This window comes from Hippocampus comes, unplaced genomic scaffold (genome assembly GCF_001891065.2).
Source record: "Hippocampus comes isolate QL1 unplaced genomic scaffold, H_comes_QL1_v1.1 scaffold159, whole genome shotgun sequence".
NCBI lineage: Eukaryota > Metazoa > Chordata > Actinopteri > Syngnathiformes > Syngnathidae > Hippocampus > Hippocampus comes.
Window position 1 is genome coordinate 1,118,764 of NW_017805742.1, and position 17,044 is coordinate 1,135,807.

General features: G+C 41.2%; 1 protein-coding gene across 8 annotated transcripts in view; it reads right to left on the bottom strand.

Annotated features, from left to right (window-relative positions):
- The window catches only part of LOC109524091 (titin homolog), a 30,104-nt gene extending 14,691 nt beyond the window's left edge, over nt 1–15,413 (bottom strand). For 2 of the 8 annotated variants that reach the window (XM_019883685.1, XM_019883683.1), the window contains exons 1-21: nt 15,319–15,411; nt 13,984–14,031; nt 13,859–13,885; nt 13,711–13,779; nt 13,383–13,433; nt 13,002–13,082; nt 12,879–12,929; nt 12,773–12,814; nt 11,787–11,855; nt 11,530–11,574; nt 11,338–11,460; nt 10,941–10,991; nt 10,720–10,842; nt 10,160–10,231; nt 10,008–10,079; nt 9,825–9,884; nt 9,515–9,571; nt 9,316–9,384; nt 8,854–8,925; nt 8,375–8,431; nt 8,236–8,298 (exon numbers count right to left, since the gene is read on the bottom strand). In XM_019883685.1, the coding sequence (XP_019739244.1) occupies nt 8,236–8,298; nt 8,375–8,431; nt 8,854–8,925; nt 9,316–9,384; nt 9,515–9,571; nt 9,825–9,884; nt 10,008–10,079; nt 10,160–10,231; nt 10,720–10,842; nt 10,941–10,991; nt 11,338–11,460; nt 11,530–11,574; nt 11,787–11,855; nt 12,773–12,814; nt 12,879–12,929; nt 13,002–13,082; nt 13,383–13,433; nt 13,711–13,779; nt 13,859–13,885; nt 13,984–14,022 (1,293 nt within the window). In that variant the 5' untranslated portion in view covers nt 14,023–14,031; nt 15,319–15,411. Of the gene's footprint in view, nt 1–135; nt 297–539; nt 725–794; nt 2,613–3,375; nt 3,428–3,531; nt 3,572–3,665; nt 3,738–3,846; nt 3,910–4,132; nt 4,178–4,289; nt 4,371–4,439; nt 4,500–4,602; nt 4,666–5,151; nt 5,191–5,272; nt 5,345–5,418; nt 5,494–5,575; nt 5,630–6,328; nt 6,383–6,447; nt 6,520–6,616; nt 6,683–6,756; nt 6,826–6,903; nt 6,964–7,761; nt 7,840–7,918; nt 7,988–8,083; nt 8,144–8,235; nt 8,299–8,374; nt 8,432–8,853; nt 8,926–9,315; nt 9,385–9,514; nt 9,572–9,824; nt 9,885–10,007; nt 10,080–10,159; nt 10,232–10,719; nt 10,843–10,940; nt 10,992–11,337; nt 11,461–11,529; nt 11,575–11,786; nt 11,856–12,620; nt 12,691–12,772; nt 12,818–12,878; nt 12,930–13,001; nt 13,083–13,382; nt 13,434–13,710; nt 13,780–13,858; nt 13,886–13,983; nt 14,032–15,318 lie in introns of those variants that run through there. The other 6 variants (XR_002169902.1, XR_002169903.1, XM_019883682.1 and 3 more) reach the window with 6 other exon arrangements.
- Nucleotides 15,414–17,044: the final 1,631 nt, after the last annotated feature.

A 17,044-nucleotide genomic window follows, 5' to 3' on the forward strand; every position in this document is an offset into this window, starting at 1 on the left:
TGTACTTGGACCAAAAAACAAAAACAAAAACAAAAAAACAACTATAGGCCTTGCTTCAAGCTAGAGGCAAGACTTGTTCCCAAATGTCAATAGTTGGTCTAGCTCCAGACATTTGCCAGAATTCGTGAATCAAAAGACAGAATTATCCAGGCCTATCTTATGACTTCCCCCAAAGAGACAGAGGTGGGCTTGGACTAGGATCAAAACAACAAGGCCTTACATAGAGCCATGAGCCAAAAAACTGCACCAATGGGTCTTGCTATCAGGTCAGACACAAAGACCAAAGGCTGGCTAATGACTCATCCCTAAAAGGTCTGTAGTTTGAGACATTGGCCAAAGGACGAGAACCAAGATACCGCGGTCTTGCTAAGGTCTTTGAATCAAAGACTGGACCATAAGAATGATTTTTAAAAAGTCTCTATTAAGGAAAAAAAACCTAGATGTGGCTCCTCCCAATAATTGTCAGTTCTCCACTAACTATAGTGCATTACATTTGTCCATAATTCTCCCACAAGAGCAGGATCAATGTTTACAACTCATAAAAAATGTGACAATTAACGGTAAGACTGGTTTAAAAGACATCAAAGAGCTAGAAATCTAAATATAAAGTCCATCATCCAGTAGGACACTGGAATGCCGAGAACCTCGACGACTGTGTTTCCCCTCTCTGTCGCTTCCTCTCCTCCCATGATCACTTTTTGTCTTGTCCCTGTCACTTCCTTTCCTTTCCCAGTCAGTTCCCGTCATGACTCGGTCACTTCCTCTCCTGTGACTCTCTTCTGTCACTTCCTTTCCTCTCCCTGTCAGTTCCCGTCTTGACTCGGTCACTTCCTCTCCTGTGACTCTCTGTGCTCCCTCGATAATCCTCCACGTGGTCACCGCCTCGCTCAAGCTTCTTCCGGGTGCTCTCGGTCCGGCTCATTCGTTCTTCCTCGCCGCGCACTTCGTCTCCCGCCCTTTCCTCCGCTCTCCTGTGGTGACTCCTGTGGCTGGACGCTATCCTCCACTCTGTGTGGTCCCGCCGGCTCGATTCTCGACTCTGTTGCGAATCCCTCCGTTCATCGCTTCTCCCGTGAGTGTCTCTTGTCATGCCCTTGTCCAAGTCCAATCCTTCTCTACTTGCTTTGTCTTCTGTCCTCCGGTCTTTTGCTTGAATGCTATCCATCATTTTGCTTTCACGTTTGGATCCGTATCCGCTGCTTCTTCTCTCCTGACTGGCCCACTCATCGATATGAACGCTTCCTTCGGGATTCACCGTCAGCCCTCTGTGACTTTTCTCACGTTCTGACTTCCTTTTGGAATCCTCCACTCTGCCGAGTGATTCTTTCTCATCATCTTCCTGCTGTCTTCTCTCATGCTCTGGCTTTGTACGGGAGTTGTTTGTTCTGGCCAATGCGTCTTTCCCCCTATCTTCTAGGAGGCTTCTCTCCTGGTCTGGATTTTTTTGGGATTCTCCTGTTCTACCATATGTATCTTGCCCACCATGATCCTGCTTTTTGGGTTTCTCCTCCACTTTTTTATACGATGCTGCTGTTTCTTTCTCTTGCTTCTCCTTCGAAGCCGTGGTCCGGTTCTCTGTCTCCTTGTCCATTTTGTCCTTCTTTCTCAACCCTTCCTTCTTCTCCTTGGACTCACCTTCCTTCTCTGTGATTTTGCCCTCCTCAATCCGTTTGTCCAGTTTTAATTCCATGAGATCCAGCTCTTGTTCCAGTTCTGCCAGCTTCTTGGGATCTGACTCCAGGTCATCGTCTACCTCCACCTCCACCTCCTCGATCTCCTCATACTCCTCAACCTCGATGCCGTCCATGGTCTTCTGCAGCTGAGTCTTGACCTTGTTGAGCTCCAGGAGGCCATCCTGTAGCTCCTTGCACACATCCCTGATCTTGGATGCGAATTTGGTCTTGGCACCTTTACGTAGTTCATGGGAGTCCTTGGCGAGAAAGAAGACATCTAGGGCCAGGAAGAGCGCCGACATGACCCCCGTGGTGACGCTGATGGCCTGGGCGGCCTTGGCTGCTCCAGCCCCCGCACCCAGAACCTGGACAGTGCTAATGAGCTTGTCAGTGTTGATCATTAGGGCCTTTCCTGCTCGGCCGCCTTCCTTTACCACATGTTTGATGTTGTGGTTCAGGGCCTTCTTGGCAGCACTCTGCGAGTACTTCTCAAAGTCCCACTCCTGCAGGGTGTCTATGCCTTCCTGCACAAAATTCATACACTCGCGGATGTCTTTGATCTGCTCCTGGTAGTCCTGGATCATCTTTTCCACCTTCTTGCGGTCCATGTTAGAGTGGACGGCGTCTGTTATGTTGGCCGTGGCCGAGGTGATGCTGCCTGCCGTGGCCACGCCAATGCCTACCGCCGTGACAATGATGGAGGCGCCAAAGGTGAATGGCGCCAGGATGAGCCCCGTAATGGTCGTCAGGCTGCCAGCCACGCTGGCCACACCTCCGCCTACGGCTGCCGATACCGTCTTTTTATGGAACTGGTCTGCGGTATCGGCAACGGCCAGCAGCTCAAGGATGCAGTGTTGCAAGGATGCCCCCCGCTGGTTGAAGAGGCGCACAAACAGGCGCGCTGCCATGTAGACACGGTCGGCCGCCTCCTCCATTGCTCTGCAGACATTGACATGACGGGAAACTTCATTAGGTACACCTGCATTACATTCACTGCTACCTTATGACATTTACTACTCTCCCTCTATACATCCTCAAATGATCAACCAATCACGAGTCACCTACACCACCTAACAACCCATTAATATCACCTATCCATTCATCCAACATCAATCAATCCATCAAACACTCTGAGAATCAATCGATCAATTTATCCATCAATCTACGGTATCACCTATCCATCCATACAACCTCTCAACCATTCATCTATCCACGTATCAGTCTACACATCCATTCATCATTCATATTTAAATCGACGATCCCTCTATTAATCTACCCAATCGTCCATCCACCAATCCAACTATCTATCGACTGTATCATCACTCCATCCATCTCTGTAAATCTGATATCGCCACTCATCAATCTCATCATCCAACACTGATCCATCCAACCAAAGGCCCATCAACCAGCTATCGATCATCCAACTACCATCTATCAATTTACCCAATCCCCCATCCAACATCCATCATTCATCCACCCTGACTATATATTAACTCTTGTCACCCATCTATCACTCAATCCACCCAAATTCATCTACTGTCGCTGTCCAACCGTCAAACACCCGTCCATCATCTATCCATGCATCCATCGATCACAAATCCATCATATAAAATTCAATCATCCATCCACCTAACCTGGATTTCTCCATCAATCTACCCACCCATTTATAATCAATAAATCAAAAAACTAAGAGTGTGCATACATTCCCTCCTCATCTTCTTGGAAATTGGCCGTCTCGTTCCACTCGGCCCAACCTGTGGAGACATGAAGTCAAGACAAATCACATCAGACAGATAAGAGAACGAAAATCTTTTTCAAGATAACAAAAAACGAAAAAAAATCAAGATGGTACACTCGCCTTCAACATTTTTCCACCATTCCATCAGGCCATCGTTCTCCTGCAGGAAAACAAAAACAACACGACACTCAACTTCGACCTCATGTTGTCATGTTATGCTGATGCGGATGTGGATGGTGGCGGCGCACACACACCTCCTCAGATTCCAGTGGGTTTCCCTCAGTTGGGTATGCGGCCATCTCCACCGATTGGACCTCAACTGTACTCTAAAAAATAAACAAACAAAAAAAAAAGTCCAACCTCCATCATACATGATTGTCACACGGGACCTCTGTTCAAAGGAGTAAAGAGGAGGAAGGAGAAGAAGAAACTCACCTGTGCCGGAATCATCTCCTGCATCTCCAGACTCTCCTCAATGACCGGCATCTTTTCTTGGGCCTGAGAAGCAAAAAGCAAGAGAACGAATATCACTGAAGATGAAAACTTAAAACTGCAGGCAATCTCTACTGGAAATGGGCCTCAAAAGATCTGCCTCAAATCAAAATGGTAGTCATCCTGTGTCTTTTCAGGTATGGCTTCCTGAGTCTTTTTTGTGAGTCTGCCGATAATAGATAATGCTATTAAATGTTGTGCTGCAAAGATAAATTGGCTGAGGGGTTACCTGTGACGTCCTGGGAAGAGTTGTCTTGACTCTGAAGGATATAACCTGGAGGAGGTAAAAAAAAAAAAAAAAAAAAAAAAAAAAAAAAAAAAGCGACATGACAGTCAGACCGGGAAAACATTTTGCGCGTCGCAATTTCACAAAACAAAACTCTCACTCGTCTTTTTTTCTTGATAGTCCTCCTGCGTTTCAGCCCCCCGCCCGCAGATGGCGCCCGCTCCTCGTCCTTATCATTGTCCTGCGAGCGTTAACGGGGCATGAGAACTTGTGAACTCATCTTCCCATGTGACTTGAAAAACAGCCTTACCTGTTTGTCAGCGGTTTTGGGCGTCCTCTTGAACATGGCAGTGAAGCCTCCTTTTTTCTCCTGTCAGACATAAACAGAGATTCAGATATGCTGTACAGTGTATGCACACGTCAATCACACTTACTGGAAAAGGATTCCAAATGTGCACCGCGTACTCACTCACCTTTGCAGTGGCAGCTTCAAGATCGACAGGAGGGCCTGCTAATTCGTCTCCTGACAAGTCATCCTTGTTAGAAGAAAAAGACCAAAACCAATACAATTCTCTTCAGTGACAGTTGGAAAAGCATAGTTTTGCCCGTACACAACTAATGTTTGTTCCAAATGTCTGTCAAAATATAAAGAAAATAAATGCAATTCAACATTTATTTAAAATGTAAATAAATAAATCACTTAACCCTAAGCCCTTACCCCTTAACCCCCTAACCACAAACTCTTACCCCTAACCCTAACCCCAACCCCCTAACCATAACATTACAAAAAAGTTCAAATTTAAAAATGGGGAAAAAAATTAGTCAGTATTTCCTTCAAGGACAGTCTGAAATCGAATTTTTTATCCGTCTGTCTATTTGCCTATGTATCCTAAGTTTCAAACGTCCATCAAACAAAAAAATTTTTTTTAATAAAAATAGGTTTTATTCTCTCTGTCTAGCCAAAGTGCGGCAAAAAAAGAAAAAAATAAGAATAATCACAGTATTTTTCTCCTGTAATTTACCTTGACACTTTCTTCCTGCTTGCCATCACTAAGAGGATCCTGGAAGCAAAAAAAAAAAAATGATGCGACGTTCGATTATTTTATCAAATGAACACGAGTAGAAAATCGTCTAGGAAATCACCTTGGTGGCGAGAGAACGTGGTGCTGGTTTGGGCGACTTTTTTAACATTCCCGCCAAACCTCCCACCTTTTCCTGGGAACGAAATATTGTGTCATTAAACAGGGTGAAAACAGTCCAAATGTGATGTCTGTCACCATCGTCTGCACCTTTGGTGCATTTTCTTCTGTCAAGTTTTCATTGCTGGCCGATAAGAGCTTCTTTTCCTCATCGCCGTTTGACTCCTGCAGAGCAACAATAATAGCGACAACAATTGAGAATAACAATAAAAACAAGAAAAATAATCAGCATCTATGGTGTTGTCACCTCGTCGCCTGCTTTCGGCGCTTTCTTGAACATGCCACTGAAAATACTTTTTCCCTAGGAAAAAAAAAATTGTTATGAATCAGATACTGTAAAAAAAAAAAATGTAAGAACAAAAAAATACGCCCCAAATGAATTTTGACCCAAAAATTACTGTTAATGTTTCTATCAAACCATTTAAAAAAAACATAATTAAATAAACAAATGTGTCATTTACGTACAAAAAACCCTTACCAATGTAAAATTATATGTACAGCAAAATTGTTTACGATATTTTATATATATATATATTTTTTTTAACATTTAAATAACATGATGAATGAAAGAAAATCTAATGTTTTTTTTTAAAATTGGATTAGCTATTATATTTGAATTGGTTTTAAATAAAAAAATATATTTTAAATTAACAAGTTTTAAACATTTTTCAGAGGAAAATTAATGAAAACAAAAAAGAAGAGATCTCATACAAGATTCAAAATGTAAATAAAAATGCAAATATTAAAATATTTGGGAAATAACTAATAATACTAATGAATTTGATTAAAAAATACAGGCTTAAACATTTTTTTAAAACTATGATAAATATACATTAAAACAGAAATTTACAAAACTTACATATGTTTACAAATTATACAGAAAGGAAACAAAAATGATCTAAAAATGCAATAAAAAATAAGTACAACTATTTATCCATTGATGATTCCTTTTTTGGGGGGCGGGGAAGGGTCATTCCTCATGTAGATGTTCGACTTTTACCTTGGCATTGGTGTTTTCCGATAGATTGTCGTTACTTGATGACTTCTCCTTGTCCTGAAATGATGAGTGACTGTTTAAAAAAAAAAAGCCAACAATGGAAAATGAGGCAGCCAACTCACCCTTGCAGCTTGGTCCTCGTCAGGCGCTTTGTTGGTGTTTTTCTTGAGTCCGCCAAAAAGTCCACCTTTCTCCTGTTTGCCAAGATGACAAGAGTGCCCCGCACAGGCCACCCACGTAAGACTTTCTCCACCTCCCTCACGGTGACGAGCGCACTTAAGTGATGCTGACCTCATCCAGCAGGTTGTCTTGGCTGTTGGATCTTCTGAAGATGCCCGCCAGGCCTCCTTTTTTCACCTAAGAGTGCACTTTTTTTGGGTCAAATCTCAAACAACCGACAAGCCAAAGCATCAAGCGGACTTTGTTGAAACCTTGGGGACGTTTTCGGACAAGTTCTCCAAGCTCCCAGATGGCTTCACTTCACTCTTGACTAGGGCTTCCTAAAATCGCACCAAATAGTTCCTTACTATTGTTCATCAGTGAATTACGAACGAAACATTTTTGGGAGTGGGAGGCACCTTATCGCCCTCTGTAGGCTTCTGAGGCTTCTTGAACATGTTGCTGAAAAGGTTTTTATCCTGGAAAAAATAAAAAATAAAAACACATGAACACCAAATTATACATGACACAATTTAGATTCTACTAAAATGCCTTGCAGGATTAAAATTAATACAATAAAGTCAAGATATGTATTTTTCTAAGTTTAAAAAAAACTACATTAAAAAGCTGTAAATTACAACAAGTTCTGATCTTGCACATGGTGTAAATGAAACGAATATTCCACTAATATTTCTTGAAGGTTAAAATTGGCAATGAATTATTATTATTTTTGGTTAAAAAGGAAAACGAAAAGAGATCCAATTTAAATTGAGTATTTCAAAAATAAATCATTAAATTAAAAACAAGACAAAAATAAGTATTACTGCACTTAAGTAAATATTCCACAGATATTCATTGAGGGATTAAAATGAATAGAAAAGTCAATAAATAAGAATTAAAATAACGTTATTATATTCAATAAATTCAAGAAAATATTTTTATTAAATATAAATTAACCCAAAAGTAATAAAAGTAAATCAAAAAAACTTTTTTAATTATTTCAAAAAATACAATTAAAATGTATTCAGGTAAAAAAAAAAAAAAAGTATATTCCACTGGGGAGTGAAATTAGCAAAATAAAAACAACTAATTTTACACAAACACACTTAATACTCCAATAATACAGATAAGTACAAAAATGCAATACCTTCAATTATGAAACAAAATAATTCAAATGAATCTTTCTCAAGAGAGGCAAATGTTTTTGTGTGTAAATTTTTTTCATCGGTCAATGCCTTCCTGCGATGGCATCGTCATCAAATCCGACTTTTTGGTACCTTGGGGACGTCCCTATCGACCACATCGTCGCCGCCCACTGCCTTTGTAGTTGCTTGCTCCTTGTCCTCCTCACTATCCTGGAATTGGGACATGCGATTGATTCAAATGTGGGGAAAACAATAAAATAAAATAAAATAATTCAAAATTAACACTCACCGGTGAGTCAGCCCTCTCTCCTTTGGGGGTCTTTTTGAGGAAGACGCCAAAGAGCCCTCGATCTTTCTCCTGACCCCACCGTCCCACACAAAAACACACCATGTTGACCATGGCCACACATATGATGTGGACTGATGTGGAAATACGAAAGATTCTATTCCGTACCGCTTTTCCTTCCGATAAATCCTCGCTGCTGGCTGACAACTTTTTCTCCACGCTCTCATCCTGTAAGTGACAAGGAGAACCAGATCGTAATGCTATCCTATTCATTTGAATTTAACAAGTTGTAAATAATAACATTAATGTGCAGTGTTTACCTGGTCAGGTTGAGATGCTTTGGCGGTCTTCTTGAAGAATCCACCAAATAGTCCTCCTTTTTCCTGAAACACATTTTTCAGCATCACATGAATAGGATTTCATGGTGCACTAGAAAGTTGGGAAAAAAAAAAAAGTCACCTTATTCTTCTCCTCCGAGGGTCCGTCACTACCCAGCGAGCGCTCATCGTCTTGAGGCTGTTCAGTAAGGATGAGAAAGAAGAGAAATATTTTTTTTTCATTTCCTGTGCCGTCTTCTCTTGCATATCTCCCGAATCCTCAATCTCAAATCACCATCGTTCGCAAGTCTTCTTAAACATGATTAACTGGACAACTAACTGATTACAGAAGGAGGCCGATTTGGAATCAGTGGGGGAAAAAAAAGAATTAAGAACTTTTCTTCCATCTCTAATTAAAAAATAATAATAATAATCATAATTTGGCCAACGTGAACAAATGAACTGACAACTATTTTGATAAAAACTGTCCGACTCTGGAATTTTTTTTTTTTTCGCAGTCTAAAATTGGTTGCAACAATTTTGGAAGTACATTCATGTCTAAGTGAAGATTAAAACGATTTCATTAGTGCAAGAGCAAAGATTGGGCGGGACGCTTCTCACTTCCTCTGCATTGGGCATCTCGCTCGTTCGAGGCGACTTCTTGAACATTCCGCCGAACGCGCTTCCTTTCTCCTGAAACACATGCAAAAAACACACGAGTTATCTTCTGTGACAGTGGTGTCAAACTCATTTTTGTCGTAGGCCACATTGAGGTACCGTTTCCCTCGGAGGACCGTTTTGACGGAAACTACGGTGTATAAAGAAGTCGGGAATAACGGTTTGTTCAACTTTGGTTGAAGTTGCTGTCATGAGGGGGTTTGGCAACAAGAAAATGCTGACAACATCTGTCTTATTTGAAATTTTGGTATCGATTTTAGCAAGCATCGTGCAAGCTGACATGTTTGATTTTGCTTCCGCAGGTCACATAAAACGATGCGACGGACCAGATCTAGCCCCCGGGCCTTGGGTTTGAGACACACCAAGATCTTCCAAAACACACAAAAGAAGTAGGACAGAACTCACTTTGGGCTTTGTGACATCAGAGAGACTGTCATTGCTCGAAGAAAGCTCTTTTTGTGTGCTCGTGAGTTCCTGAAAATCAAACATCACGCTTGAGATTCATTACGATGTGCGGACGAGGATTCGCACGGTTTACGAATGAAACAACACAATCATCCTAAATGTCATCGATGAGAGGAGAGGGAAAAAAAAAAAGTTGCACCTCTGTATCGGCTTTGGGCGTCTTCTTGAGAAATCCGCTAAAGAAACCTCCTTTCTCCTACACAAACAATATGCAAGGCAGGAGCTATACTATTTGTCAATCTGATAACGATATGTTGAACCCCCCCCCCCACAAAAAATAAAATAAAATCAATCAAATAAAATATGATAAAGTTAATGACCCTTTTTTTTTTTATCGATTGAAAAAAAAAACTGAATGGATAAATCTTGTTGGTATATGACATATTTCCATTACGGTAAATAAACAGAATAAAAACAAGAAAAAAATTTAAAAAAAAAAAAAAAGACACCTTATTGTCCGTCAGGCTGTCTGTGCTGCCTGAGAGATCAGCGGAGAGCTCTTCGGGATCCTACGAGCAAAAACAACAAACTTGTAACCAACCAGATGAGCTGGTAGCAACGCGGGCTACAGGAGCCCTGCGGGGACAAAATCCATCTGGAATTGTGCAAAAACAATATTTTGCATGGCTCGCCTGCTTGGGTATGGTCTCTTTGGGAAGCTTGGGAGATTTGCGGAGGATTCCGCTGAAAAATCCTCCTTTTTCCTGCAACGCAAATCCACACACTTGTCTGTGATGTTAACGACAAACACAAAGATGATAAAAGATGACGACAACCAGCTGACCTCTGAGGCGGCCTTCTCGGACAAACTGGCGCTGCTGTCTGACAGGTCGCCACGGATACCGGGCTGCTGCTCCTGAAATAGAACATCCACAAGAAAAAATGTTGACGGCGCTTCACTTTTTGCACATGTTTTTCCCTTATAAAATCGGATCGCTGAAGGGTAACAACACTGCCATGCAGATTCTAATTGTTAGCCCGTGTCGCTAAAGTGTTTCCCACTGTTTGTTAGCATTAAGCTACTAGGAGCCATCTAGTTGTTTTCAATTGGCAATGGGTTATTCTCTTTGTTTGATCTTGAGTTTAACAATAACTTTCAGCTGAGAGTGCAAATAAACAGCTTTGAAGGCTCCTCTTTTTGAAGAGAGTTTACCAATCATATTTGCCCAACTGCCGCTTGTTTCGAACTGAGTTCAGTCACCTTCCACCATAGAGTTTTTGTGTTTCAAGTTTGCGCTCGCGAGTTCAAGTAAAAAAGTCTGCCGACCGCGACCGCCAGCTCGCATCTCGAAGAACTCGGTCACTCGTATGTCAAGGCACTCATATTTTCGGAAGTAGTTTGACCTCGTCCGGCTGAGTCGTTTCTGCAGGTTTCTTCTTGAACATCCCGTTGAAAAACCCAGCATGTTCTTGTTCTGGCGGTTTCTGGTCGTCAGTCTCCTCAGAATCGCTGTCCACTAGCCCGACCTGCCCCCCCCCCCCAAAAAAATATATTGAAAGGATGGTGATGAATGGAAAGACCTAAAACAATGACAACAGTCACAGCAAGAGACGACATGAGTTACCGTCACTGAAGCAGCTTTCCGGAACATTCCCGCAAAGCGACCACCGAAGTCCTGAAAATAAATAAATAATACATGTTGGCCTTTATGTTATGTTCTCAAGTACTATTATTAAAATGAATGTAAGAATGTCCTTATTTAGTAAAAAATAAATAAATAAATAAATAAATAACACAAAATGGAAAGTTCATACACAATTACAGAATAAAAAGGAAACAACAAGAAACAAATACACTTAAAATAATTGGGGAAAAAAAATGATGATAATCCCCAAAAATATCAATTTGGCAACACTTTTGTTACATCGTTTTTTGAGGACGTGTACCGTCTCGTGTTCGTAATGTAAGAATAGAGATGACGTGCAGCCTTCTTTTTCATCATCGTCATCATCATGTCTTACTTGTTTGGATTCTGCACTTTTGACTTCCTGTTTGACTTTGTCGCCGTCCGTCCGTTCCTTTTCCTGAGCCGCCGCTTCTTTGTCGGGATCGAGAGGTGCCTCGCCACCGCTGCCGCCGCCGGCCTTCAAGGAGGGCAAACTTCAACATCTGCGCGCATGATGATGTCATCATCATCGGGCTGCATCTCGTACCTTGCTTGTGGACTTGAGGTGCTTCATCACCCCCTTTAGGACGCCCTGCGGAGCGAAAGTCACACCCTGTCACATCTCACATACTCAACTATAAAGAGAAAAGTAGAGAAAAACACAAAAACTCGCAGTTACACACACACATTTACACAAAAGCATGCACACAAATGGAGGCAAGGACACACACACAAATGCACGTACACGATCACATGACACACACACGCACGCACGCACACAAAAGGACAGAGAGCGACAAATACCGGTTTGGTGGAAGTGGTCTTTTTGTCCGGAGCGTCATCACCTCTGTCCTGGTTGTCAGTCACATGACTCTGAAGTAAATACCTCGATGTGAGTCACATAATCCCAAAACTGGTTTTAGGTACGTTTGGATTTGCATGTGTTCGTGTGTGGCTTGCACACATCCACGCCCACACGCTCCCATAAACACGTTTAGCCAGAGAGTCCATGCAACCATCAAGGCCGCCTTTCTCTGAGCTTCTCATACAAAGTACAAGTCATGGAATCTTATACTGGACGGTGCACAAAAGCATTGCTTCAACATATTCAAAATCAACGGCATTCTTGATTTAACACGCTGAAAATCAGTCAGCATCTTGCAGTTGCCAGTTGCCCATCCCCAATATAAACTGGTTAGTATAGGGGTGGCATGGTGATTGATTGGTTAGTACGTCCGCCTCACAGTGCAGAGGCGCAGCGTTTAATTCCGTCTCTAGCCTTCCTTTTGTGGAGTTTACATGTTCTCCCCGCGCCTGTGTGGGTTTTCTCCGGGTACTCCGGTTTCCAAAAAACATGCATGGCAAGTTAATGGGACACTCTAAGTTGTCCCTAGGTGTGAGTGTCAGCGCAAAAATGTTGATCGTCTATGTGTGCCCTGCGATTGACTGGCAAACCAGTTCAGGGTGTTTTTTGCCTACTGCCCAATGACGGCTGTGATTGGCTCCAGCACGCCCGCAACCCTCATGAGGAAAAGCGGATAAGAAATGGATGGTTAGTATTGTGGATTAGCGTTACTGTGTTAGCATTATTAGCATTACATTATTAGCATGATGAGCATTAGCAGCCTCATTGCTTACAATGAATGACATTTTTTTTTTTGTCTTTCAGGCTTTGTCAAACTTTGGCCGTCAGGACAGATGGACGAGTCTACGTGCGAGGGGAACAAATGATGTTGAAAATTATATGTACCGGTGAATAAAAATTGTAATCTGACATGGTGGTGACAAACCTGCTTGGTGTCAGTCGCCGCATCTGATTGGATGGCAGAAATCTGAAGAAAGAAGAGGACCAAGTGTTGGCGGCCAACATCGAGATGGCATCAGAAGATGGTGTACCTGCTTGTGGTCGCTGTTGCGCTGACTGTGTTTTGGCGTCCAGTTCCTCTCCTGCACGCGAAAAAAAAATGGAAGTCAATTTTGACTTTAACTTGTTAAATTGTGACAGTTCCGGTACTACACCTTTTCTGCTCGTCGAGGCGCCGGTACGGGAGTTTCTGACTTTTTCTCCTTTGTCTCGCTTTGTGGCATGTTTCGACTGGCCTGAAAAATCACATCCAAAACATTTTTTTCGCCCACTGTTATTTGTGTTGTCTATTGTAATCACCACAAGTAGGGCCAGAGTAACATGACACCAACAGAAAACATTCATGCCAAAAAGTGAAAACACTGTAATGCGCATGCCGAGCCACTAGTTAGCGATATCCCATGAAACGATTGACACCGCATAATTTATTATTTGTACTGATTTTAAAAAGTTTCATGGACAACCCTGATTTTTAAAAATTCAGATGCCAGGAAATAAATTAATGTTGACAAGATTTCAACAAATAACACACTTACCTCACCATCCATTTCTAATCTTTTCAGGCGATATTGTGTGTGACTCAGTTCCTGCACACACACATACATGTACACCAAAATAATTATTTAATAATATTCCAAGACGTTATCAACATGCTATCAACCAATCAACCTTTGAGGTGATGTGTTTTAAACCAAAATAAAGTTTCAACAAGTTATAATTTTGAAAAGACATTGAACAAGAACCCTCCTCCAAAAAAAAAAATCAAGGAAGGATTCAAAACATTTTTTTTAAGATAAGATAAAAAAAAAAAACCTTTAGTCGTCTCACAACTTTTTTGACAGTAAAACACTATTTGGTACAAACATTCTGCTTGGGTCGCGGAGGAACCACAGGGGTGGGCTTGTCCAATTGCTCTGTATCGATTCTTTGAGGCTGAAACAAAAAGTCCTATTTTTACTGAATGCTGATTATACACCTCTGCAACTAGTCGCTTACGGTGCGGCGTATGTACCTCTGGAGGCCAGGGAGGTAGTTTGGACTGTGAAGACAACACAGAACATTAGAAATATGACTTAGGAATGTAATTTTTTTTCCATTTGATTCGATTATATTTTTTATGTTTCCATTCATTCTCACAGGCTTTTTCTTTTTTGCCTCAGGCTTCATCATCTCCATCTCACTTCCCTAAAACGAGACAAAATGTTCAGAACAGTACCGTAATCGCCATCGTAAATACTTCCACATGCTTGTAAAATGATGGAAGTTGATTGATGAGCACATTTGCATTTATAGCGGCAACTTGATTTGTGCCACTTGTACCTCAAAATCAACTTCCCCCACTGAAATGAAAGAAAATGCCATTCATTTCAGCTCCAAAAAAAAACAACAAACGCATTACTGGAGGACATAGGGGTCAGTCTAAAACGCTTCATATAAAAAAGCCTAAACTATGATCAATCATCACCAAAATGTATGTGTGCAGCTCTACTCATGCCCACGTCGATCTCTGAATATATTAAAATGATCCCCACAATATTTGTGATTTTATGGATGTTCAGCCTTTTCCTCTCCATAGGCACTTGCTATAGAAAAAAAGCTTAACGTCCCTCAATGTCCAATAACTACCACCAATCATCACCAAAATGTGCACGTCTGTACTCATGCCCACGTCAACCTCTGAAAACATTCAAATGATCAACCCAGTAATTTGGATTTTTTTTTTGGCTTCTATGGACATTACATGTGACACACCATGAAATGAATACAAAGATTGTTAGAAACAAAATCAAATTCCATGTCAATTATAAATCTAGGTCAGTGCTTTTGATCATGTGTTGAGGACAGTAAAGACTGCATGCCACTGGGAAAAACATACAGTAAAAAAAAAAAACACATAAAAATGAATCCAAATAAGTAATTGGATCATGATTTTCTGCTCGGATTCAATTGACATTGTGTTGCACATTTTGGTGTGTGCGCCTTGGCCACGAGGGCGCAATGGTAAACAGATACACTGCACACAGAAAGAGCATCACAACTAAGATACAACACTCGTCGCTTTTCGCAGACGAATTTAAAAAAAAGTGACATTGAGGCAACTTTTGTTCACCCAAAGCCGCTACGTTCCCAAGAGGAATTTCAAGATCTACTTTTTAGATTATTTTGTCACGCGGAAGTTGCTTCTTAGTGACTACTGTACTTAATTATGAAAACACATATTTCCTGTCTGTTTTACGGCGAATATACCCATTTCCTCAATTATCACGTGCTTCCAGAGAGGCAACCGAGAACTACAAAACAAAATAAGTCCGCATTTTTCTATGTTTCAATGAACACTGAATCGTGACAGATAAACGGCAGACATTTAATTAAACGCTGTTAACTTGACAGCAGCCGTTCAAAAACAATAATTGCCGAGCACATTAAAAGCATTTGAAATGCTCATTGTGTCATTAATGGCGTTTGACTAACCTCCCAATTGTTCCTCTGTCACTGATATCCGAACACACGAACACAAAGTGAATGCCTGTCTTGAGATTTTCCAAACTTTTCACCACACCCCGCAACGCATCTGCAGTTACGGAGGCGTTCAATGGCACCCGGTGAAACTCCGAAATTTCCAACTTCATCACAGCCTCCGCGTCTTGACACGAACAGATTTTTTTCGGAGTGTATTTCCCCAAAATATGTCAATCAAATTAATCCAACATGAAACGTTTTTTCTCTCTCTAAGCCGTTTGTATTTCCCGATATTTTATTTCAATGACCTGAAACATCACAGTGGGTTTAGACCTGATTGTTCCCCGCAATTAAAAATATATGTCGTACCGTGAATACAAGTAAATCAAATAAATCAAAACATTTAAAAAAAACACACACTCAAACGCACTGCAATTCCAGTTATTTTAATTTAACATTTAACTGGAAACAAGAGGTTTTAAGTGTTTTAAAAAATAAACATAAAACCAAATGTTTTCCAAGTTTTTACATCAAGTACCACTTGCATGCCCAACATTAAAAGAAAACCATAGTGTAGTAGTTTTATGACAAAAAATAATCTGTCTTGTGTGCTCGTAATGTAAAAAATGCATCCGTCCATACAGTACAAACAGCAAAACACAGATTAAAAAAAAATTGTATTACATTGCATTAAATCAATGTATTTTTCATAAATGTACTCTTAATTGGATTTATGTATTGTTTTCTTTTGTCCATACGGAATTCTTTTCCTTTACTTGACTTAATAGTCGTCACCTCATTCCGACTGGAACTTTACGCAACAGCATGCCCAGTATCATGCTGCCATTCCGCAGACTGACTGACTGACTTTCTAAATATAAACTTTTGCATGCTGTAATGTTTGTGCATGTTCCTACTTGTTGACTCCTCTGATCCTTCCACAAAGATATTCTATTGCACTGCAATGTCCTGAGGGAACATCTTGCGATAAGTGTGTTAAACAGTCAAGTATCTTATACACTAGAATAAGAACAATCCTACTATCCAACTATCCACTTTCAAATGGGCCTGTCATTATTCGGGTCAGGGAGGAAGCTACAGTCTATACCAGCTCACTTTGGGAGAGAGGCAGGGTACACCCTGGACTGGTCACCGGCCAATCCCAGGGCACATAAAGACAAACACTCATATACGACGCAACGGGTCAAATTAGAGAAAAGCCACACACACACACAAGCATGGGGGAAGATGTAGACTTCACACAGGAAGGCCTGAGCGCAGATTCAATTCCAGAAACTTCCAACTGTGAGGCAGGTGCGCTAAAACACGAGTCCACCGGTCCAACAACAATAATAGCGATACTATAATGATGAATGCATATTGCAGGAATAATAAATATCAATTATGACAATTTCCTCAACTAAATAACACACACCCCACATTGTTACCAGCAAGACAACTTCAACACACAAACACATACACATATGAAACCACGCCCTGCAAAACTGCATCCTCGTCATGTGCCGGGGTGATAAATGCAATGATTTTACCTGTAGATGATGTCTTTGAACCCTTTTGTTTTGTTTCCTTTGTGTGTGACTCACCTGGGAAGAGGCGGAGGAGGAGGGAGGAGGGAAGGAGGAGTAAGGGGCAGGGCCTAACCTACCTGTGTTTGGATCTCGGCAGGTTTGACTCATCAGTTTCAACCTCAAGTCTGGCTCAAGAGGATACCAAAATG